General features: G+C 36.0%; 2 protein-coding genes across 3 annotated transcripts in view; one reads left to right on the plus strand and one right to left on the minus strand.

Moving 5' to 3' along the window:
- The window catches only part of LOC124644915 (sensory neuron membrane protein 2), a 78,671-nt gene extending 59,635 nt beyond the window's left edge, over positions 1-19,036 (plus strand). Inside the window, exons 8-10 of the mRNA XM_047184589.1 lie at positions 9,088-9,206; positions 15,307-15,432; positions 18,829-19,036. Coding sequence (XP_047040545.1) covers positions 9,088-9,206; positions 15,307-15,432; positions 18,829-18,990 — 407 coding nt within the window. The 3' untranslated portion in view covers positions 18,991-19,036. The remainder of the gene's footprint in view (positions 1-9,087; positions 9,207-15,306; positions 15,433-18,828) is intronic.
- Positions 19,037-21,103: 2,067 nt separating this feature from the next.
- The window catches only part of LOC124645178, a 48,592-nt gene continuing 43,734 nt past the window's right edge, over positions 21,104-25,961 (minus strand). For both annotated transcript variants that reach the window (XM_047184943.1, XM_047184944.1), the window contains one exon: positions 21,104-25,944. In XM_047184943.1, the coding sequence (XP_047040899.1) occupies positions 24,147-25,944 (1,798 nt within the window). In that variant the 3' untranslated portion in view covers positions 21,104-24,146. The remainder of the gene's footprint in view (positions 25,945-25,961) is intronic.

Raw genomic sequence — 25,961 nt, forward strand, 5'->3', positions numbered from 1 at the left:
AATAGTTTAGGTAATTAGCGCATTCAAGCAAAGATACTCTTCAGCTTTACACACACATCCTATCCTAGGTATAGATTATTTTCATTAATTCCCTAAACGTGCACACAGCATCTACACGTATTTTGAGATGCACATATTGCACCTACATACATGCTATCTATCGATAATGTGATGCTACACATCGAGTATGCAATATCGTCGATATTAGATTTCAATAAGTTCGTTTGCGTTGTACCGCGTCGTGTCGTCAGATACGCGCGGTATCAATGTAACTTTATTAAAAGCTGGATTCCAGGTTTTAATAAACTGCCTATGTGTGTCCTGTCAATTTCAATCTAAAGCTGACCGTATACAGCGGGGATAGCATTCAGATTCTTTATTAAACAGACTGAATTCCGGACACTGGTGCCATACTTGTACATATTAAAAAAATCTCACCCTTTTTTCTTGACACACAGCGCCACTGATAAAATTCTGATCTGAAAACATTTATTAGAAACGCATAGAAATCTTTTTAAGGAACAGACGAATTGGAATTTAATTCTAAAAAGACCTAAAAAATACGAGGTGAATTTGTCCATACTTTCCTAATAGAGATTCTGAATTGCGGCAGTATGAGGCTGTCCTAAAGACTTTTGTGGCTACCCAACGGTGCATATTTTATCCTATAGAGGCACAGAGTAATGAACACGTCAATCAAACGAGCTTCCATTCAGGCTCGCATAATCTGTGGCCACCAATTTCATATTAATTAATACCTGCCTTTTGAAAAACAGTATGCGTGCACACTAAAACTTTTAGTCGACCGATAGTTTTCGGCTCATAAATCAGTATGAAGATGAATGGAAGTCCTACACACGTAATAACGATCAAGTATTTGTCCGGTATCAGACCGATTAAAAATTCGATTGAAAAAATTTACCAACCACCGGGTTTACAGTCGGCCGACTAAAAGTTTGTAGTGTGCTCTCTCTCTAATATTGCAACTATTCATGCAACAAATATACTCCATAGTGTAGAGCCAAAATTTTCATTTAGGCTTTTCTCTTTGAACTGAGGATTATGATGAATGTCCATAATTGAAACGTGTGTTCAAACTACTGCTAGTGCTGTTTATTTCATGGTTGAATAGGTAGTATTTATGTTATTTAATGGGAGTGCACAGGTATACCTGTAATTATCTACCTTCTGTAATTTGCGAACACCGCAATCAAAGTTCTTTAATGAAGTGTGAATTTTCACATAAGTATAAACCAACTATGTATATACCTAAATATATATACTTATTTACTGTATTACTTGGTTACTACGATAAAGGCGTGAAAAAGGGTTTTATAGAAGTTTGCACTAAACTGTTATGCAATATTTTGACATAAAAATATTAACTTGATTACGCTAACAGCTAAATAAACTTAAATAAAAAATGTGTTGCATTTTAGTATCTCAAAAAAACCGATCACTTATGTCAAAGTTCAAAAGGTAAAATATATTTAAGTAAACTATATATTTTTTATTTTAATTTACAACTTTTATTTATAGAAGTTAATAAGTGTCGTCCAAATGAATTTGTGACCGCAAACATTGGTGACCATACACTTCTTGGAACTATCCCACCAAAACCTGTTATTTTTTACGTAAAGATGGACAAACAAACCGTCATACAAGTTTTTTTACTCGAATCTCATCTCTCGAGGTTATATGTCAAACGTGATGTTTAGAAAAAACGCTTTTATTACTAGTTAACTCCTTCACACGTTTTGTATTAATTGATTTATGTTAATGAGCTGAGTTTTGAAGTAAATAAATGGAGCAGCTTCTAGTATATTCTTTTTCCTATAATTATAGGTAAATCTCTGACATAATAAACCACATATAGCTAATTAATATTCATGGTTTGATGGCCACCTGCACCTTAAATATATTCCCAGAAATGATTTCTGAGAAATGTTTCGTTGGATTTACCTACAACCGCAAAATGGCACTGAAGAATTATTCTTACCATGAGCTTCCTTCTCGCCACATTCAAACCTTTTACAATATGTCTTCAAACAAATATTTCAAAAATATGGAAAGTGTGTAAGTGGAATTGTAATCAACCTTTAAAGTACCTACACACTGCAAACTCAACAGTCGGGCAACAGTTGACGCGATGGTTGGCAATTTTTTTTTACGAAATTTGATTCTAAATTAAGTTTTCAGTCAGCCTGATACTGGCTAAGTAACTGATATTTGTAGGTAACGTGCTTACCGACATTCATCTTCAAACAGATTTATAAGCCCCAAACAAACTATCGGCCGACTAAAAGTTTGTAGTGTGCTCTTAACAAAATGTTCTTGAGATAAAGTATGTTTTGCTAAGTGGGAGTGAAAAATGCAAGCTGCAGTTGTCATAAGTCTTATAATGTATTCTCGTGAAAACAGATAAATGTAAGATCTAATGCGACTACAGGTGGAAGATACAATACATTTTAAGTGTATTAAATAAAGTTTCCTTTGTACCTAATGTGATAACAATATTTCCTTCTTGTAAGCTGTAAAGTTCTCATAAAAAAAACATTTTTTAATCATAGATTTTTATTTAATTGAAATAATGTCATTTTTATGGTTAATATATACACGTATTATATCTTACCTATTTATAAATAAAAAATCATGCAATAAAAATTTCGTTTCGACAGAGGAAATTGTATTAGACTGGGTTTCCTAATGACAACTTCCCTTTATAAAAACTAAACCGACCAATTTTGAAATAAAACCACATGGAAAGGACATAGGGGTGTTTTTATCGAAATTCAAGCTAAACTATTTCTCTCAGGACGCAACTGTTACCGCGGGAAACACTAGTGCAATGAAAGTGTGTCACCCCTCTCCCGCCTCTCGTGGTTACAGGTTACAGCAATTACGTGAACTCATTTTATTATCGGCCTTTTTGCATTCAGGGGGTTTTCAGCGCTCCAGATTCAGGCAGCTTCAAGAGCCCTTTAGTGAGAGTCCTTTGCACTATTTAACTATAAGGGTCAATTCCCACTGAAAGAGCAGCGGTCGGCAGCGGCCGTAAGAGCACGGACAATGTAAGAGCGCGGCGCGGCGCGGCCCAGCGCGGCGCCGCGCGGCCCGCCGCGCTCGCGCTCAATCACTTGCACTTACGGTCGCTGCCGGCCGCTGCCGGCCGCTGCTCTTTCAGTGGGGATTGACCCTAATGATAACCAAACTATGACCAACCGTATATTTGCCGGCCATTGGTCAAATCGCAAACTTGACAATTGGAAATGGTGTTACCGTGAAAGTGGTGCTAGTTAACGTGAAATCAAGCGATTAACTTCTTATTTTATTTAGGACCGCGTTTTTAATTATCATAATTCTATCTGAGGAATAAATATGACGGTTTGACACATTTTCTACACAAAAGCAGTCAAAACGTCATTCTTCAGCTATAAGTTTTTGGCCATTGAAAATCAGCCCTTAGACATGCGTGGTATTAATCAATATTACCAAACGTGACATTCTTAAATACCTGCTGACCATTTCATTTAATAAAAAACCTTCCAACTTTGACATTTTATTGAAATCTCAATGAAGATACCAACACCTAGGTAGATCACAAATCAGGTCAGCCACAAAGCTAGACTTAATATAGGCAAACTAAGTAAAATGTATGTCACGAATCGAGTTCAATCTGGTCGGAAGTTTCAGTAATATCGGTGTGCAAACAAAACTGAATCAAATCCGTCCCGAGTAGCAGCACAAACAAATTGATTCCGAATCGCAAATTACTTCAACTCGACTGTTTATGTAATACTGATAAACATCCGTTAATCGATGTCCCTTGATTTGGAATCAAAACCCAACCAGGTTTTAGGAAGTCGAATCTATCAGGTATCTTCATCTACTTATACATTATTTCAAAGTAACATAATCTGTTGTGTCTTACACACCTCGCCAATGAAAAATTTTGAGAACCTCTACAAGTTCCCATATTATACGAAACTGCTATGGCATGTTATGGGGTGCCGACATTCGAATTCGGCTTTCCAGAACGGGGGGCCAGATGACTTTGACATTTGTTGCCTCTAGTTTTGAGATTGTCATGTTTGACTCTAAATTACTACATTCTTACCTGCGTTTTATCGTTATGTTGCTGAAACTACAAAACAAACAATGTATATTATTTAAAATTAAGAGAGGTGATAAAGTATGGAGATTAATGTATTTCCAGAAGCTGGCTTACTAATCAAAGACTTTATGTAAAACTTAAATACACATTAAGGTCCACAAATAAGAGTGTTCGTCATACCTCCTGTAGGTCAATAACTGTCTCCATATTATAAAAAAAACTTAACAATGAACTTGGACAAATATAAGTACCTACAAGAAGAAATAAGCGCAGAGATTGCATCGACACATTCAGGCATTGTACTCCCACGTAATGCGCTACTTACCTTTTGTGAGTGGCCATTCACCCTTGCTGATCCTTTGAACAGATCAATGTGTTGGTCTCCTCGCAGACGACCAACTGTGTACAACCATCATGTAAGCAGTTATGATATAAAACACTCTTTGTCGCTGCTGTAGATATAATTTGTAGGCCGTTAGTACTGATGCTGAAGATTGATAAGTAGTTCACCGGCAAGGTAGGTGGTGAAGCTGATTTCAGCTTTAATCTATGATTTTCATTCAAATCTTTCATTCGGCGGTGCCGAATGTCCTACTTTTTATAAACAACATTAAGAACAGAAATACTTATACTCAAATTGAAGGAGAAATAATTCTACATGTTGAAAATTCTGTCTAAAACTTAAGCCGACAAATGTTACTTCCCTAGGTACTCACACTTTCCTTCTTCAGTGACAGTATATTGAAGAAATACTTATAAAATATAAACTTTTGAGCACCTACAAGGAGCTTTTGTCAAAACATTTTCTATCGTAGGTACACTAAATAAAATTTAATATTTTGAGAAACAACTAATAGGATATAATATGTACTTAAGTTAAGAGCACTTTCAAAGGATTATTTCGTTTTGTAAATGTTTTCAAGAAAATATTTTCCGAGTTGCTCTAAGAAAACTGGTTTTGTCCGGAATAGTTAAGAATAAGGTCTTATTTAACGTCGTTTGTTTAACTATATTTTTGTAAAGCTTACCTACAAAAAATGTATTAAATTGGGAACTGGGTTGATACGCGAGAAACACATAGGTTTTTGTTATGCACGGGCGTTAGAGTGGCTAATTCGATAACCAGCACTGTCACGTTGGTCTGTCTGACTGCAGGGCTCTTAGCTGTTCCTACGATTACGGGATGGGATTCCAGTTATCAACTGAGGCTGATCTTATTAGGCAGGTCCCTGTATGTTCTGTGTAGGAACTTGTGTATATGTATGCTTGTGTGTGTTGTATGAATGCTTCCAATATGTGTGTTAATATTTTACTAACTATTGCTAATGTGTGAGTTTTTTTGTTTTATCTAATAGTTATGCGAAGCCGGTTTTTAACCTCTTTTAGTTTCTTTTGTCCGAGAGCTATGGCTGGGTATTTATTGTTATAAAATAAATATTGTTTCCTTTCCACTTTCACAAAGTAATACTTATTAACATTTCTTGTTAAACCATTTCAACGAAAGATTACCGCACATATTAATATTATTTTCCACTAAAACCTTGCATTTCCTATAAAAAGTAAAAAGAACGGTTTAATGAAAATATAATTAAATAAGTCGAAAAGCCGCATTCGCAGAGGAAGATAATTAGTATTACTTGGATCCGATTTATATTTATATTGTGGTCCACATTTAGTTTCATGGAAAATATAGCTATATAATAATTCTCTAGCAAAAAGAGATTTCCAGTACCTAAGAGACTACAAACTTTTAGTCGGCCCATAGATTTGGGTTCATAAATCAGTATGAAGATGAATGTAAGTACACACTTAAAAAAAAAACGATGATGATGATGATGAGGGACTAAAACTTTGATTGAATTCACGATTTTCTAAAACAAAAAAAAATACATCCGGCCAACAGTCGGCTTTCGTTTTAGTTTTTCCGTTTAGGTACATAACATACTTTTTTCCCATAATCTCATTCCTATTACTGAAAGTACTGCAGCTATATTCGACTATCACATAAGTACAAACACATGTTTACCTAACCTGAATTGAATAAATATTTGACTGCACTCTAAAATGTTTTCGATCAATTAAGCTAACAGACTGACAGACGAAATCAGCTAAAGAGCCCTTGATAACACGAGTGGGCTACCCCTGCAATTTGATGCAACTATTCGCAATAAACGATATATTTTTAACTAAGTATTTATCACAAGTGCTCTTAATTAGCAGAGATTTAATCGGTACGTATCGTTACGGGTAATCAGTAAGAAGGTATTAACTACGAGTATCGGGTTGCCCAGTTAACGGTGTTATGGAGGTCAGATAGGCAGTCGCTTCATGTAAAGACTGGTACTGAGCTGCATCTTATAAGAGTGAAAGCCGACCCCAACATTGTCAGAAAAAGGCTACTCATATGATTTTGTGATATATGTGTGAATATTTTGTAGTTTGGCAATGACGATTAAATATTTATTACTATTTTCATTAGACCACATTTGTTCATGCTTTTAGCATAAGGAACTAATAGAAAAGGTGTTTATAACTTTGTCAATCACAATTAATGTAAGAACAAAATCAAGACAGGTAAGTAAATAACGTGTCTCCCTGCCCCATACTAAATTATATTCACTACCTTTTCACAATATAACAAGCCAGGCTGCAGAATTCTACGAATATCTATTACTATAATAATGTTGAAGGAACTTTAAACAAGCATAGGTACTCCTATGATCTGAAACATTGCGAACAAAATGACAAGCGGAGTTGTCATATCGCAAAATCTCTAAAAAACCATGCACCGCGCTAAAATGCAGGTGTTCGAGCGACGGAGAACATTATTAACTCTGCCTTCATACTCCTTTTTTGGAACTCGCCCATTTTTTTATATTCAATCAAGACCAATCTTTGACAGATTACTTTTGATTTGACAACGAACCCGAACGCATCGTTCATTCTAGAAACTGATCACGCCTACCGCGCGTCGCTTGACGTAAAAGAAGGCGCCTGACCTTGGCGTCTCCGCTCATCTTTTCTTCCTCCGAGATCTGAACTCATTTCATCACCAAACTATAACGAGCTCACCTACTGCTGAAAGTTTGTTCATAACTGAATGGAGTTCATTAAAGTCTACATGATATACTATACCTAGTGCTTCAAACAATTGCACCTTTGCGGATCAATCAAACTTTATTCAAAAATTCTGTCTAATAACAAATTAAGTACCTATTACTTCACTTGATAGGACTTTTTATACATGTATCAATAAACTAAAGCTTAAAATAATGACTCAATTGATTAAGTAATTGTTATTGAGCCGCATTTTATTCTCATCTGAGTTTCTACATGATAATAAGTAATATCAAGATCCTTTAAAAGGTAGACTGGGAGAAAACGACTGGGAAAAACCTAAGGCGTTAAGTACGCCATTGTGCAGAATTGTGCAAAAAGTATTTAATAAATAAAACCCTAATGTTTAGTTACATAAAGAACCTTACTACACTATTCAAAGTATCATACCACGTCGCCGTATGAATACAGCCTTACATTGACCAGCCCTGAGTAAACACGTATGAAATTATCATATTATAGGAATTAATATCATAATTTGTGATCATGTCACAGTGGTTGATAGGAAGTGCTATATGATAGGGCAGGTTAATGATGGTTGCTAATTAACTTATTAAGCATATGATGTGTCGACCAGTCAGCCTCGCGGTGCCTGCTTGTCTGTATGTCACTGTATTTTATGGAGACATTCAGTAATGCTTAGGTACTTGATATCATGAAACTAACTTTTCTCATGTTCGTCCCTGTCTTAAGAATATCATCATAGAACACAATTATTGATCATTTGAACATGTTTGGCAGTCGTTACGATTAGTCCGAAGCCAGAAATTCTGACAACCATTCTTACAAACGGCTATCGAGTTGCTAAGGTAATTTGGTTGAGGATGTCAGATAGGCAGTCGTTACATGTAAACACTAGTAGGTACTCAGCTGCGTCCGGTTTGACTGGAAGCCGACACCAACATAGTTGGAAAAGGCTAATTAGGCTACATTTTCGTTTACTTACAGATTCAATATTTACATGTGAATACTACATTTACTCTATAGTAAAGGTACAGCATTCAAAAGTTTTGAACAAACCGTTTCGACACCGCCTATAAACCCTAACAAACTAATTAGCCAGCCGTCAATTACTTTGGAGTCATATTAAAATTGGTCGAACGGTTTTCAGTGCATCCGACCCGTATTGTTTCACTGGGTACTTACAGGAGTTAATTATTTTAATTACGAAACTTTTATACGTGGCCAATATCGATAGCTTTTATTGAAATCGATACACGTGTTTTTGCAATTTATAATAGTAATACACTCTTTGAACTTCATCCGAACGAATGATTTTTAATTACATTTGGAAATAACACAAATATAGTAATACGGTTATTGAAAAATAACGGGTGTTTGTATCGAAGTATTAGTGATATTTCTATGTGTGTGTGTGAGGGGGAAAGGGTGGGTGTTTTGGTAACGCCCCCTATAACAGTATCAATTTATTTGTTCAAATATCGTTTTGTGGCAATTTATTGTGGTTTTCATAATACATACGTCCATCACGTCCATCGAAACCATTAGGAAGCAAAAATTCTAATGGCCAGTTTCACAGGTTACTGATAAAGTCACTGATACCCGATCAGGAACTTATCAGACAGAAATTATAAGCAGACTTTATCTGGCAGATAGCATTAACTATCTGATAACTAAATGACACTTTATTCATGTGTTTTAAAACGAAGGATGTGACAGACTTTTATTACTAATTTTTTTTAAATAATATTTTTTTGACATGCTTTTATTAGCTTCACTTGTAACTATGTATGTTTGTAAGAAAATCTAGGAACATTAATCTGACCTACTTCCCGGTCTTCGATTTAGTTTTTTTTATTTTTATTTAATTGTTTTTTATTTTTGTTTTTACGCAGGTGCCTTTCTCATAATGTCGTACCCACACTTCCTGTTCGCGGACGTCAGGTATCGAGATAGCGTGCTTGGGATGCACCCGAACGAGGAAAACCATAAGATTTTCATTGAATTAGAACCGGTACGTAAAATATTTATATTATTTCTTTGCCTTTTACCCATGTGTTGGTGATGCGAGGTCAATGTGGAGGTCGTATTACAATGAGGTTGGATATAATTTATAGGTAAGTACTTAGTGATAGATTTTGTATCATTTAAGTTCACAAGTATATAAATCAGTGGTTCTTAACCGGTGGTCCGCGGACCACTGGTGGTCCCTGGACGTATTCCAAGTGGTCCGCGAAGGTTTGCTTCGCGACGTTGCTATCCATCTTACGTAATATCCATCTTACTTGTCCAGCAGAAAAAAAATGTGTGTTTGGGCTACATTTTACATAATTTTGGTTTTGAGTCTTAAAAAATAATTAAAATTTCGCGCTCGCAAACGGCTCAAAAATATAATTGCCGATAATAAGCTTTATGCTTAAATAAATAAACTAGGTAAACTGGTCAATAATTGCTGCTCAAATTCTATTTGATTAGTATCTACTTGACAACCTACCTACCAACAGTCTCAAGGTTCGCCAAAACATTGTCTGGGACAACGTGAAGCCAGTTAGGGAGTCATTCAATCGTTTAGGGGGTGATTAGGGGATTAGGGGGTGGGCCTCCACGACCCCGGCGTCTGACAACTTACTCCGAGACGAGCCCCTTTCACCCTACAGTAGGTTTTCAGGGCCAAGGTCGTCGGTGTTTTGAAATCATTATATAGGCATGTAGGGAGATTAGGCGTCAAAATACACGTGGTGGGGTGGTTTTGACTTTGATAAAGCATGATGACGTTACTTGCAAGTATGTTTTATGTTGCAACTGACATTTCACCTAATTTTAGAATAGTTTACACAATTTATCAGAAAAAGAACTTAAACAGACATTTATTCGTTTAGAAGCCGCATTCGTATCTGTAGACAATAAACCCTTTCTAAATCTGTTACCAGACGTGTGCTTGGAACGCTTTTCAAAGTGTAACAAATGCCAGTTGCAACACTCGCTCGCTACCAACAATGCAGGCCGCTCTCCGCGGCGCAGCGCCGAGCAAAAAATATGCAAATCCATAAAATTGTGAACAAAATCCGATTGAATCGTCGGTTTCATTCGCACGTGTTTGTGCGGGAGCACGTGCCCATTTACTTGTACCCTGCACACTGAAGTGGATTCGTGTATTGTCTGATAGCTACTTGCATTGAAAATACCTTAGGTACGCCTGAAATTTATCGGGCTTGCGATGTACGATAATATTATTATTGTTCCCCATTTGTTACTTACTAAATATTAAATGTGAGGAAGTAAAGTATAGAGTCAATCCCATCCGCTCCTCTTGGGATGTGCTTTTAGCACCATAGATAAATAACTTTTATAAGACATTATTACAACTATAGTTCGGCCATTCAGAGAATGCGTTCCTGACACGTCGCGATTGAACTGACGACGTAACTTTGCAATGGCGTTGCAGTTACGATAAAAATATTTTTGCTGGTTGTTTACCGTTTTAACAATTGAGGAGCATTAAAACAACATTATTATATCAATAATCAATGAATGTTATAATTTTGTGCCAAACTGAGTGTCAAATAACTTGGTAAACAATATTTTTCTAAATCTATACTGCGCTATTACAAGGTTATGTCAGCGGTTTATATTTTGTAGTGCTGTGCTAAAAATAACAGGCAAGTATCGTAATCTGTTCTTATACAGTTATAATATAAAATAATACGTTTTGATTTTCTTTTTAAGAATTGGAAAATAATGGACTATAAGACTTAATTATAACTTTTATGAAATATAAAAATAAAACTATGACCAAACCGCATTTTTATACTTAGATTAAAAATGGTAACCCCAAATGGCGTTATGGGCCGCCATTTTGTGACGCTAAAACAGTCGTCCGTTGTCGTTTCGTGCGCATAGACCACGTTTTTCAAGTGTTTTCGATCTGTTTTTATTTGATTACCCGGCTTTTGTTAGACCGAGATATCAGGATTGATTCTGTTATTGATAATAATATAATTATACATGTAGGCGAAGATGATGATGAAGACACCACCTCCTCAAGCAAATCGGAGTCTGATTAATATTCTGTTCGCACATTCAATTCAATGTACTTGTAACAAAGAATAAATAAAACAATTTTATTATATGAATATTACCTTTTTTTGGTTTCCACTTAAATAACTAAAATATTTAATAAAACAAATGATTCCGCCAATTTAAAACGAAAATAATCTTAAAATAATGCGGCGGTTCATTTTGAAGGAACGGTAACGAACTCAGTGTTATGTTGTGCCCATCACTAGTCGTGACTAACTGATAGGTGTCAGGAACGCATTCTCTGAACGGCCGAAGTATATAAGCTGTTTGTCATGTCACTTAGGTGGATACAATATTAATTCTCCCATCAATATGGCTGTCGGACTGACGCCATCGGCACCTACATAGGGATGTAATGAGTCCGACACCCCGCACAAAATATCGATGTCGAATCATGTTTTACTCAATGTTTTTACGAGCCTGAGGGCCTTGGGCGATGGTCGCCGAATATGCAATAATATACACCCTTTACGAACCCCTCAACTGATAGCTATCCGCAGGACTACGTACAGGATTAATTAAGTTTTCAATAATGTCTGCCGCGCATTCCTGTGACTGATGTTTTGGGTTTTAATTAGTGAGGCAAGTATAAAGATAGACGGCCATTATGTTTTTGTAAAGCGGGTCGCTGCTGGCTAGTTTGTTTTGTGACCAAAGCCCTATAGGAAATGGAATGAAATGTTTTATTAGTCCAGCTTACATTTTTACTTGCTAGTTGCAACCGCTTTTTATCAGCTTTTGGAACTTTATTACTTCACTTAGACATACACATGATGTACGTAGTAAGTCAGTAATGCTGACACCAGTCTAACCAGGGGGTATTGTGTTGCCCGGGTAACTGGGTTGAGGAGGTCAGATAGGGCAGTCGCTCCTTGTAAAACATTGGTACTCAGCTACACCCGGTGAAACTGGAAGCCGACCCCAACATAGTTGGGAAAAAGGCTCGGAGGATGATGAGGACATAAACATGATATTTAATATCATCATCTATGCATTATGCTCAATTTAATTTTACCTCATCTGTTGGCGAACTGGTCCTTACATAACACAGTAGGTATCTTTATACACTTAGTTCTAGAGCTAGCTCAGGCCAGAAGTCTTTATCTACCAAGTAATCTGGTCTCCAGCCTAACAATTGTGAGTTTTGATTGATCTTGCACGTTGGTTAATAACGGAAACTGTGTGCACAATACGTGGCCGTCGGCTGTACGCCTTACAATATCGACGGCTTGACGAAACACTATCTGAGAGTCTGGACTTTACACTTGATAGTCAGTTGATAGTCACTTGATCATTTTGTATTCAAACGCTAGAGGTACGGTTACGCCGAAAACTAATAGACTGTCTATTATATTTGAGCTGTGTTGAATTTGAGATGTGTCTTAGACGAATAGACTGTGTATATTCCTGCATATAGGGATTAACTGTGTATTCCTGAAAGTATATACATATTATGTGGAATATATCGGCTGTAGGTGTAAGTATATTTGGTAGCTGATTGAAGAAAGGATTCTGACATTATTTGTAAATTGGGCCGTCAGTAAAACTACTTGAAAAATAAAAATTTTTTCTTCAAGTAGGTTGTATTAAAATACTTTTGTTTTGTATAGAAACCCGTCCTTGCCATTTCTCAAACCTTTACACTGAAAAATCAATTAAAACTAAAATTTAAGCTTTGAATTCTAGACAAGAAAGACTAGTTAAGAATAATTTAAAATGAAATGCTTAATGAATGTCTAAATCAATGAGCACGCGACTTCAGCAGCCTGTGACGGTGATGGACGTAAATACCAGAGTGTAGTCCAGCTTTCAGTTACTGATCGATACCCATTATTGTCTGCATGCAGGTGCACGTGGGATGCAAACACACTGCGAGAACAAATGCGTAAAGAGGATAAAGAAAACGTACTTTGTGAGAAATACAGAAGTATTTGTGAAGATATAGTTTAATTTCAGCCATTACATGATATGATAAGATTGAATGTCGCCCCGGGGCGGACAATGCTCGCTGTTCCATATGAAGTGTCATTTTTTTTATTGGTTAATCTGATTTTAAGACTGTCAGGTTTATGGCCACAGTGCCAGATCTAGCTCTCAAAAAAGTTTGTGGACACATCCATCCGATATGCTTGAATTCACATTCACTTTAAATTAAAATTCATGAGAGAGTATATTGAGGAAGTACCTACATAAGGAAGTTTATAGAGAGTACACAAAAAGAAGAAATAAGTGTAATAGGTATGACGTCACAAGTGTATTAGGGTTGTAGGCATACGTACCAACAGCGCCTACTACGGTAGATCTGCCACCGTTTGATCACGAGATAATTAATGACCTAGTGACGACAGGGTGACAGATACAAATATTTGCCATTACTTTTAATTTTTAAAACCATTTTGTCTATTTACCTGACTTTTAATAAACTTGAACTTGTCTACCTTATGCTAAAAGGTCCTCATTTATCAAAGGACATGAATAGCATGAAAAACATTGCTTGCCTCATAAAAACTGTTGCACTGAATGTTTCCTTGCAACGCTGCAGTGTGACCAGACCTTTACAAATTACCGCCGACGAGCAATTTACAAGTTGACAGGAACAAAAGGGCTGGCTCAGTCTTCATTATAGTTCATTAATATTTCAGCCGCAGCCGTCTAATGAAGGGTTCAGGGCTTAGAAAAATAACACTAGCTTCTCATTTATTTAGCTGCATGTGTCCTTGCAAGTGTTGTTATGCAGCTGGGGGGTTCTTGATAAATAGCCATCGATCGCCTTTAAATAACTTAAAAGTACTTTATCGAGTTCGCTTTGAATAATTTGGTTGGTAATCGTTGCTTTACCGTCTTTCTATTTACGTCTGGACTTTTAGTGCTTAATTATTTAGTTTTTCTTTTATTCCAATTGCATGTTGTTGCCTTTGTTAGTATTTATAGAAGACAGGCTGTCTTCTGTCTGTTACGTAGATAAGTAGTACTTAGACTTTCACAGCCTTTGTGTTTATTTACGGTAGGAGCTCTTTCAAAGCTATTTTTATTTAACAGATCGATTCTTTTGAGCGCTAAAAATATACCCAAATAAAAATATACTTCTTGGAACTGCATTTTTGTGTAGCTTTTTTCGCTACTAACATCAGGAGATTGGTTTTATAAAAAGCAGCCTGAAAACGCCCTTCACCGTAAGCAAGCGTGATTAATTCATCCTGTAGTTGGCAGCTTGTCTGAGCAAAAAATTGTCTTTAGACTAGCCTGGTGGTCAGCAAATGGACTATGCGACTGAGTAAGTACCTAATTTAAAATGGCATATAGCGAGTCCCGTAGTGTCTAATCTATAAGATAGCGAGTTTCTTAACAGTCTTTAATAATAATTTGAAGGAGGATTTTCTAAAATATTCCAGATTAAGTGATTATCCATATCACAAATTATTAATAGTGTCGATGTGTTATGACTATCATATTTTCGCCGATCGTTCGCTTATGGCCATTTTCAATAACAAAAAAACATAAATAGGTACATTAATTGGCATGACATAGCCAATTAGTAGCTTATTGGAACTTTCCGTCGTGTAAATAGATTCATATTTTTTTGTGAATCTTACAAGAACAGTGTTATGAATGATTAACTGTCATATGTTTAGGTATGATCCACTTAGTTTAAGGGTAAGTTCCACCATGCAGCTATAACGGTAACCAAACCTAGGACAGACCTTAAATTGCCGCCGCTCTATAAATTTAATCAACGTTATTGCTCCATAGTGCAACCCACCCCAAGTACCCTGAAGATTTTAGTCGGCCTACAGTTTTACCGGGCGCATGATAAGCACGGAAATGAATGGTAGTACCCACATTATAAGGTCATGTATTTAGTCGGTATCAGAGCAACTGAAAACTTTGATTGGAATCAATATTTTCTTTAAAATAAATGCCATAAATCGGGTCAAATGTTTGCCGACATATTAGTCTGCAGTGTGCAGGTACTCTAAGCATATGCATTAGAAATACTTTCAAATAAGCTTATATAACATGTTTTCTACTTCCAGAATACCGGTACTCCGATCAGGGGTGCAAAGAGAGCGCAGTTCAACATCTTCTCGCGGCCGGTTAGAAACATACCCGTCACACAGAACCTACGCACCGCGATTGTTCCCATCCTATGGATTGAAGAAGTAAGTTTTATTTACTTAAGTACTTTACCATTATCTGCTTAGTTAGTTTTTGCTTGAGTAGCATCCTATTCATTTATTTTCTCGTCCAGAATTCTAGATTATCTTTTATTCAGACTCCATATCACATATCTAAGTATCAAACTTAGATCGGTTTTCAGTACAACTGGGTGCAGCTAAAACCCGTGCATTACTTACATAAGGCGATTACCTATCTGAAAGATAAAGATAAAGATAAAGATTCATTTATTGCATAACTGTGTACATATTGATGTTCATTAAATACAATAAATTAGATCAACAGTTTATCCAAGTCGGACATGCAATATTAAAATAAAGTAGAGAAAAAAAAAGATAAAAAGATTCACTGACAATACAAAAGTGACACTTCTAAATTACTTTTCCAAAATATTCATTTAAATTATAAAAAACATTATCAATTAAAAATTTCTTTAACTTTGCTTTAAACATATTTCCATTTAATTGCTTAATTGCTGATGGCAGTTTGTTGTATACACGAATAGCAGTAATATATGTACTTTTATAATAAATCATATTGTTTATACAAGGCAAATTAATATTATACTTATATTGTGTACGAACATTTTTAATGGAGTCACTTTTAAAATTAAAATATTGCATATTATTTTTAACAAACAAACACAGTTCCAGTATATAGATTCCAGTCAGTGTTAGGAAACCCTTTGTCTTAAATGTATCTCTTAAAGATTCAGTACTATACATGTTATATATTGTCTTTATACATTTTTTTTGGAGAATGAAAGTAGATTGTACATTTGTCGAGTTCCCCCAGTAAATAATACCATACGTTAAAATGGGATAAACATGTCCATAGTAGGCATTTCTAGTGATGTCCACATTTGTAGTTTCTGACAAGATGGATAATGCATAACAAGCACTAGATATTTTTTTATTTATTTTCGCGATATGCTCTTTCCAATTCAAATGTTGATCTATCGTCACACCAAGAAAATTAATATGATTTACTTCTTCAATAGTTCTGTTGGCCACGTTTACATTTAGTTTCATAGGTTTACTCTTGTAATTTCTTAGTTGGACTAATTTGGTTTTTGAGAGATTTACTTTTAAATTTAGTGACTGCAACCAATCAGTTATTGTCGTTAATGTTCTATTTATTTCAATTTCGTAGTTTGTAACATTTGCATCATCATTTGAGATAAATATAGTTGCATCATCGGCATACATTACACAAAGGTGGTTTATTATATTCGGTAGCTCATTTATGTAGATAAGAAATAGTTGAGGACCCAATATACTGCCTTGGGGCACACCCAGTAATACATTTTCAAATTCAGATTTAATTACCTCAACCATTTTAGTATTTTCATTATATACTTCGATAATTGTTGCCTGCATTCTGTTACTTAAATAATTTTCTACCAGTTTTAGAGCTATACCTCGTATTCCTATGCTTTCTAATTTATTTAAAAGGATGTCATATTTTACACAGTCAAAAGCTTTGGACATATCAATGAAAAGGGCAGCACATTGTTTTTTAACATTTATTTTTTCCCAGATAGTGTTGAATAATTTATATATTGCCAAAGATGTTGTTTTATTTTTCTGAAATCCAAATTGGTTAACGCTTAATATTTTATATTTTTCCAAAAAAACGGTAATTCTGTTATATATTACTTTTTCAAATATTTTTGAAAAACTTGGTAATAGTGCAATTGGTCTGAAGTTATTTATGTCATGCCGCGATCCCTTCTTATATAGAGGCTTTATAAGAGCTTTTTTTAAGGTTTGAGGAAATTCTCCAGTTTCTAACATTAAGTTTATTATATGTACAAGAAAACCTTAAGCCAGTAACTCGGGGAACACAATATCCCTTGGAAAAGTAGATTAGGTTGTTAGACTTTCTTTTGTGTCTAGGACAAATTGATTCTTAAGTAGGTAATAAAACAATGTTATGAGAATAATCCTATAAACCATAGATTTTATTTGTATTCCTATTATAATTCCTTAGATTAAATAGTACTAAGTACAAAATACAGTTGTTTTACTGTAAAATCTTTTAAAATAACCCTAACCACACTCAGACAGGCTTCAATGCACAATGTAACAAACGCAATCCAATAAAATACATCATCCAATTTCCCACAGGCTATCGAAGTTAGGAAAACAAACGACAAAAACATGGATTGCCACCCCTTGAGCTTCAAAATAACATCCCTTTCTACGTAGTATTCGTCCCTGATTTACATTGTAGGTTAGTATGTCGCTAGCGGCAAGCTACTTGTTGCTCCGCGTGAATATTTGAAAGCCATTCTTAAACATTTTATGAGACTCCATTCAATGAAAGGAAAATTACGAACTATTATATATATTGATTGCTTCATACTAAAACTCTTGCATGACTGTTGTATATAGGAACTAAATTGATGCGCTGATAATGTAATTGAATTTGTAGATGTCTTATTTATAAAAAGAATTCTTTGAACTTGTGTTAATGATGTTATTTACAATATGGGGAACTGTTGTCGATGAATAATGAATGTTTGCTAATTGGACGCCTAGTGAATAATCTATAGCATTACGCAGCTGTGTAAATTGTTTGTTACTGCTATTCGAATTCATAGGTTTAGTCTGTTTTAGTAATTTACAAAATCATTGATTTAATTTTGAATTTAAACGAAGTTAATTAGAAATCAAGCATAACAGCTTTTGTAAATTTTGATGTTCAAAATGTTCTGTTTTGCAGCCCTAGTTTGAATAAATAATTTTGATGTTGAGCTGTGAACCTAGCTATGTTATTTACGGACATAGATACAGACATAAAATACGTATATTTTGGGGTTCTGTGTAGATTGTAGTCATACTAAAAATCTTTTTTTGATATTCAATGTAAAGTTTTGACTTTCCTACGATTTCATTATACTTACACATGTAGTCATTACACACACATGTAGTCGTGGTGGCCTAGTGGGCAAAGAACCAACCTCTCGAGTATGAGGGCGAGGGTTCGATCCCAGGTCAGGCAAGTACCAATGCAACTTTTCTAAGTTTGTATGTACTTTCTAAGTATATCTTAGACACCAATGACTGTGTTTCGGATGGCACGTTAAACTGTAGGTCCCGGCTGTCATTAAACATCCTTGGCAGTCGTTACGGGTAGTCAGAAGCCAGTAAGTCTGACACCAGTCTAACCAAGGGGTATCGGGTTGCCTGGGTAACTGGGTTGAGGAGGTCAGATAGGCAGTCGCTTCTTGTAAAGCACTGGTACTCAGCTGAATCCGGTTAGACTGGAAGCCGACCCCAACACAGTTTGGGAAAAAGGCTCGGAGGATGATGACACATGTAGTCATTAGGCTTAAACACGTACATACTTACTAACGTATTATTTCTTTTTTCCAGGCTATAGATCTGCCCCACGAGTTCGTAGACGAGCTGACAGAGCGACTGCTGAGCAGCTTACAGCTGGTGGACATCTTCATACCAGTCCTCATAGCGGCGTGCGTCATGGTGCTGGTGGTGGGCGTCGCGCTCACGGCCAGAGCTAGGCTTTACAGGAAGTGATGTTAACTAAAATAACTTATAGGAAATAAAACGATGGTTGTGCTGATGGTGTTGTTTTATTTTTAAGCCTTCTAAACGTATAAGACAATAGGATTGGATAAGTAATTCTATGGTTTAAGGTGCCTAAAAAATGTAAGGCCCTTCGACTGCGGCAAACTTCGCCGTTTGCAGAGTAGCAAAGGCAGATGGTACGTACTGCTACGGGTACCTACTCATCATCTGCCTAGCCTTTAGCCCTACTCAACTTCCAGCCTAACCGGATTCAGTTGAGTGCCAATGTGTCACATGGAGCGACTGCCGATCTGAAGTCCTCAACCCAGTTACCCGGCAACCTGATACTCCTTGGTAAGACCGGCTGTCAGACTTTCTAGCTTCTGACTACCCTTAACGACTATAATTTTAAATGGCAGCCGAGACCAATCAATTAATTTATCGGACCTTAAGATGAGATTATTTACCTTAAGATACTAATGCCCGTTTTCACCAATAATCTTAATCTAAGTGCCACTTAGAATAAGGGCTCTCCCAATTTTGACATAAACAACTAGGTATAAGGGACACCTAAACTTTGGTGAAAACAAAATTCTTATTAAGTGTTCCGTAAATACTCTTAGGGGATCCCTAAATTTAGGTATTTGTTAGCGAAAATGGGTATTAGGTGCCTACTCAAACGTAGTACCCAACTACTGGTGCTCTAGTTACTTTATATTAGGCGCGTGAAGTGGTAGGTAAAATAAACAAAAATAGCACTAGGTAGTGCTTTCGTAGAACATCAATATCTTTTGAATTACCAGGTAAGCATAGATTTGGGTAAAATACTTGTTGCTAACGCTCGTTGTACCATTTAGCTAGATATAACGATAACCGAACCATTTTCAATTGACAAATCGCCAATTTGATCAATGGGCGGCAAGTATACGGCTGGTTATGATTAGGTATACATAAATGGTGCAACTGGGCCTTAGTGCTACAGTGCAGTGCAGTCGGTAGTGTATCTGCACAAATGCATGTGCAACCTCGTATGCATGCTCAGCATTAAGTTAATCAATATTGTTGATGAACAACGAGAATTTCAAGAGTGTGAGGTGAACTCTGCAAGATAGCGTTCCCAGCTTTATGTATTTAGGTATAAACAAACTTTCCCATGGGTACGGGACTTAGGTGCCTATTATAATGAGGCCGTCTCAGATCTGTTTCTACTTACGTAAGTAGGTAGGTACTTACGCAACAGGCTTATAGACTGCATTCGCGTGTGGCACGAGGCACGTAGGTCGAGATGATGCAGATGTTCCAGAGATCCAGATCCAGAGAAACTTATACTTACCATTATATTATAATCGTTTAAAAGTAGTAAACGTTAGACTTTTAAGGGCTTCAAGAACTTACTAAGTTACAAATTAGGTCGTTAAGGCCTTCAAGAACTTACTAATTCATTTGCCGTTAGAGCAAACTTTTATAAGAACCTTTCGTTTGTAGATGAATATTATAGAGACTTGAGTTAGTTTGTTTCTTGTTTGCAAAAGCAATATCATTGCTTTGAAGTTTGTCCTGATATGTAAGAGTCCATACCATGTGGTTTGTAATTATTAACTTGTGTTATGGGCGCTGATACTGGACTGAAAAACTAAATATTATAACACCTCGGCCAACAAGCATGCTCATCACACCAATGTTGACCGTACCGAGAATCGAACCTGGGAGCTCAGGTTCGGTATTTCGGCTTTGTGACCATTCCGCCAGCGAGGTCGTCAATGTCTTTTCACTCTCAAGAGTGAAAAGTATTAGTACACTCTTTTGCAATGAAAACGTGGACTTAAGAGAAAATTGGTTTTAAAAACTTTATATATGTTTTAATAAGTTTTCAGTAACTGGAAGATATTACTAGCGTCTAAAGGTTCAGTGGGGTGCGCAAGAGTGTATTCCAAATTTGAATTTTCACTCTTGCGCACGTTACCCTAACCCTTTACCTACTATTAATAAATTCCAGCCACAAAAAACCTAATAAAACTAATATGAAGCCTTTAAACCAAGTTTTCTCAAGTGCCTGTTTCTTTTGCAAGAGTTTATATGAATTGTTCTATATACACTTTGTACAAATAATAAAGATATACACTTCTTGGTATACATTTATTTGTTTATATTATTATTAACACAAACAACATTTAAAACAAAAAGTAGCTCAATTATAAGTGGGACGAATCCGCACTGGCGGTCTATAGCAGTGTTATCTCATTTCAACTGTTAAAATTCAACGTGAGTTTAGTGCAACACTTGATGATACTGATTGACTAGTAGGACTTATGAATTAATCTATTTAAACTATACCAAGTTCAAATGAGATTATACTGATTATAGTTACAAATATTTAATTTTATATCTAACATACGCCTAGAAAAAAGGTTCGAAAGAAAGAAACGTGATGAGTCTGAGTGAGAGTAGACATGAAGATATAACATGACACGAAAATAATTTACATAATGAAATAGGTCACTACGACAAAGTCTTTCTTTCTGCGCCTGAGTTTATTCATTTGTGCGCATGTTTGTCGCTATCCGGATTCAAAGATAAAAATACGGGAAAAGGAAAATAGGGTACGAATAAACATACAACAGAATTATACGTCATCGAGAATATAATAATTACTTTAAGGGCAACTTTTACAATTTTTGGGTCATTTTACTACAACATTAATTTCTACTACAATAGTAAATTTTACAGGGTAGTCCAAAAGGTGATGTCGAACCACAAATTCTAGATTCCTCGCAAAGATACCTCATGTACACATTTTCCGCGTTTTTCAGGATTTCCCAAATTGCGGTGACACTTTTTAACTAGAATTTTCGCGCCAATGCCGTGACCACGGTCTACAGTATTATTGGTTGTAAATGGCTTTCAATTATATTCGAAATTTTAACTGGAAATCTACACAAAATTGCGAAACTTACATGGGGTATCCTTGTCTGCTGTAAGCATGAGGACTCTAGATTTTGCATTTCGACCCCACATTTTAAGCCAAACTGTGTATGCACAAAAGACAATATCTGACTTGAAAAGGACCACATGCCTGCCATCAACAGACCTTAAATTTAGTGTCATCGGAAGCACCTCATTTGAAAAAACTTGTAACTATGGCACCTAACCAAATGTATGGGATTGAGGAGTAATGGAACAATCATAATATAAAAGGGTTTCATTGAAATCTGACCTGACTATTGTGAAAAATAAGGCTCTTCCGATGACACTATACTCCATTTTAATTTAAATAAGAATTCATATCAAGATAAGGAGATTATCATAATTTTATTTAAATACCTAACTAACTGGAGTAAAGCTTCAGTCTGTTGGAGAATAGACATGTTTCTACACATTGCCCTTTTCAAGCACACCTGATTTGGTGAAGGTATATCTTATTATTCCCGGTAATAGAAAATTTGATTATTTATTTTTCTATTTTACATCAATTTGGTGAAAACTATTTTTAGTACATTTTAAAACATAATATTGACCGAAACAGAATGTTGAACACAATCACATATAAACCCCATGAAAATAAACATAATTTCCGAAAGAAAAGAAACATAACTCTCTTTTAAAATATAAATATAAGAAGAATATAAGAACTTTTTCATATAAATATGCAAAGTACCAACCAGTATGCAATTAAAAATTAACATTGAGCTTTATTGAATTATGATCACCTGATTCATAAACAAAAAATAATTAATTGATTCATTAATTTGAATTATTACATAATATAATTCACCTGATTCATAAACAAAAAATAATTCATTCATTCATTCATTTGAATTATTAAATAAATTGAAATCATTACATTTTCATTTGAACATAATAATCGAAAATAAAAAGTCTTCATTTATATTAACATAATATTGGAATTAACATCACATGTACTGAAGCTGATAACGGGGTATTTAGTCTTTCCTTATTGGACTAGATAAAACAATAACTGACGCAACAATTTCATGTAAAGTCAAGCAAACTGAAGTGAACACAAAGTGACGCACCACGCATAGAACCCCGGTACCAGCGTCGCTAGACAATCGTACAACATCACTAACTACTCAAGACGATCAGTCAATAACAAAACTTGCAATTTAGATTCTCAAAACGAATTCTTCTACTCAAATGCGTAATTAAAGTAATATTACTTATTATGCTTTTTGAAGAATCTATAGTGTTTCATGAGAACAGGGTATTTGACTACTTTTTGGAAAGGACAAGCAATAGTGGAAACTTCTAACACATATTGAATATAGCATTTATATGCTCTAGTAAATATTTTTGATGAAAGTCAAACACCCCATTGATTTTCTAGTTATTGACTACATAATTAAATAGGGACAGGAGGCATTTTTAGTCAATACTATCATGAACAAATCTATGTAGTTATTAGTAATTTTCACATTAGTATATTCACGTAAACACTTATGTTTTATCGATACTTAACTACTTTTAAATTGAAATCGTTTCATTCGAATACATGTACAAATACTAAGTTTCTAAAAAAGTGGTTATCACGTGAAAATTGCAATCGCGAATAAAGTGCAACATTTATGACGAAGCTTTAATTATTATTTTATTAATTGAAAGGGCACACACGTACATGTACTTATTGAATTGACTACATATACATTTATAGGATTAACAACAGGTTATTTTCAAGATTATTTCCTGGTACGCAGCTTTCTACAAAAACTAATTTGCTCAACTGTCCGTCACTTCAGTGTTAGCTACGTCAGTGAGTAACCAATTGCTCAAGAGATCAATTTCTTTAGTCTTGATTCCCAAACCAAATGGCACTTGTCGTCGAGAGCCAAAATCAACTCGTGTGGACAAACTTACTAATTACCTGATACAATAAAATTCTACAACAGACAACGCGTATAAACTAAAAATGCCCTTGTCACTAAATCAACAAATACTAAAATTAATGCAAATTCGCTAAATAAACATTTCAATCAGAAATTTAACTGAATACTCTATAAATGTACATATTTACAGAAATGAATTTAATTATATGTAGCTTTATAAATTTCTGGTCGAAATTTTACATTTTTTAAAGACCTAGAATATTATGTACAGTATATACAAGATTAATATAATCTAACCTTACAAAGTAAAATAAACTAAAACTCTTACTCAACGAAGTGTCGTTTGTCGTCATGATTATTCTTGCGGCCCTTGGCGTGCGCGAGCATGGTGACGAGCTTCTTGTGGCTGTCGCCGACGATCCAGCCGTGCTGCTGCAGCCGCTCCGACTCCTCGTCGCCCTCCGACGACCAGTTGTAGTAGGCCGTGGTGCGGGGCCGCGCCGACGACGTCGATGCCGCCGGCGCCTCGTACGGGTCGACGCTGACCCCCGCCTCCGAGGCGCCGTTCACTCGACTGGGACCAGCTTCAGTGCTCGTTTTGCGATGTGATCTCACTTCAGAATCTTGTTTTTTAAAAGAAATGTGCCGGTTGACTCGCCGCGTGCTGGCATGATGTCCATCTCGTTTCCTGCCCTTCTTCCTGCGGGCCGAGCTCATCACCACGGACTCGGCGCTGTTGGGCCGCGGCGGCACGCCGTCAGGCTCGGACTCCGAACTCCAAGTCTCGGCCAGCACGTTCTGTTTCCCCACGGTACATTTCCGGCGTGCCCTCTGCCTCGCTACTCCCATATCATCGTACTGTATCTGCTCGAACACGTCGGCGTTGTAATCGTAGCTAGTACTGATACCTTCATCTAATTTACTCGGTGGTGACATTTCTTTTAATATTTTTTCTTTCGATTCACGTTTCTTAGTAAATATAACTTGATTTTTGGACAGTTCAGGTTCGTCATCTCTAACACTCGTGTACTTTTGTGATGATTCGTGTTTCTTCAATGATGGTGTCTCGTGTTTCTTCGGTAAGTGAGGTTTAAAGTCTTTTGGCAAAATAATGTCACGTTTTTTAGATGTGCTAGGTCCAAAATCTAGGGCTGCTGCTTTCGAAGTTGATGGTCCATAATCTATAAGGGATGGTCGTTCGAATTCTTTCGGGGGCGATACACTATGTTTACGTGTTGGGCTTTTTGATTTTCTCGTAGAAGTGTCATCTCTGGTGGAGAGCGTATGGTTGTACTTGTCATGTTTAGAGGATACATGATCTGGTTTTTTCGATAGGATAATATCTTCATGTTTGGGTAATTCTGCTTCCTTATTTAACGCAGACGTGCTCAGCTCTTCCTCAAGTAAGCTGTCAAATAATTGGTCTAGGTTTGCCTTTGGTTTAGCAGTCTCCTTTATCTTCGTACTCTTCTTATCAGTGCGCACTGCGTTGTGTTTAAATATTTTGCCCATAACAGCGTTTTTCTCTACCGCGTCTTTACGTTTTAACGGAGATATATTCTTCTTGAATTCACTTCCGACCTTGCCATTGCTGAGTTCACAAGACATCAGGCTGTTTTCAGTTTCATCGTCACTACAAACGTAATCATCAGACATGTAAACGAAATCGTCACCATCCGAAGCACTGTCACTAGATTCGTCCACTTCATCAGCTGCTTGCTTAGTTTTGGATGTTCCGGGGGTTTCCTTATAACTTATGCTTTTAAATCTTTCCATTAACGTCGAAGGTCTGAATTCAAAAACAGCTTCTTCATTGTCCATAAATTCATACACATCTACTTCTTTTTGCGAGGTGGTGCCATTTCCAGCATTTCGTTGACTGTCATATGTTCCGCTGAACTCGGATACCTTTTCCCTTTTGTTTTTAGAACTAGTCTTTTTCTTCTTCTTCGGCGTTAGAGACGGGACAATAGCAGACATGTTAATATCTGATGTTGGGATAGATACCTTAATTCCGTCGAATCCTTTCAAGGCGCCTTTTGTAAGCACCTGTGAGCTTTGATGACTTTTCTTTGAATTTTTCTTGGCTTTCTTCTTCTCCGACTTCTTCCGACATTTGTAACTGAAACAAGATGATTA

This window comes from Helicoverpa zea, chromosome 31 (assembly GCF_022581195.2).
Source record: "Helicoverpa zea isolate HzStark_Cry1AcR chromosome 31, ilHelZeax1.1, whole genome shotgun sequence".
Classification (NCBI taxonomy): domain Eukaryota; kingdom Metazoa; phylum Arthropoda; class Insecta; order Lepidoptera; family Noctuidae; genus Helicoverpa; species Helicoverpa zea.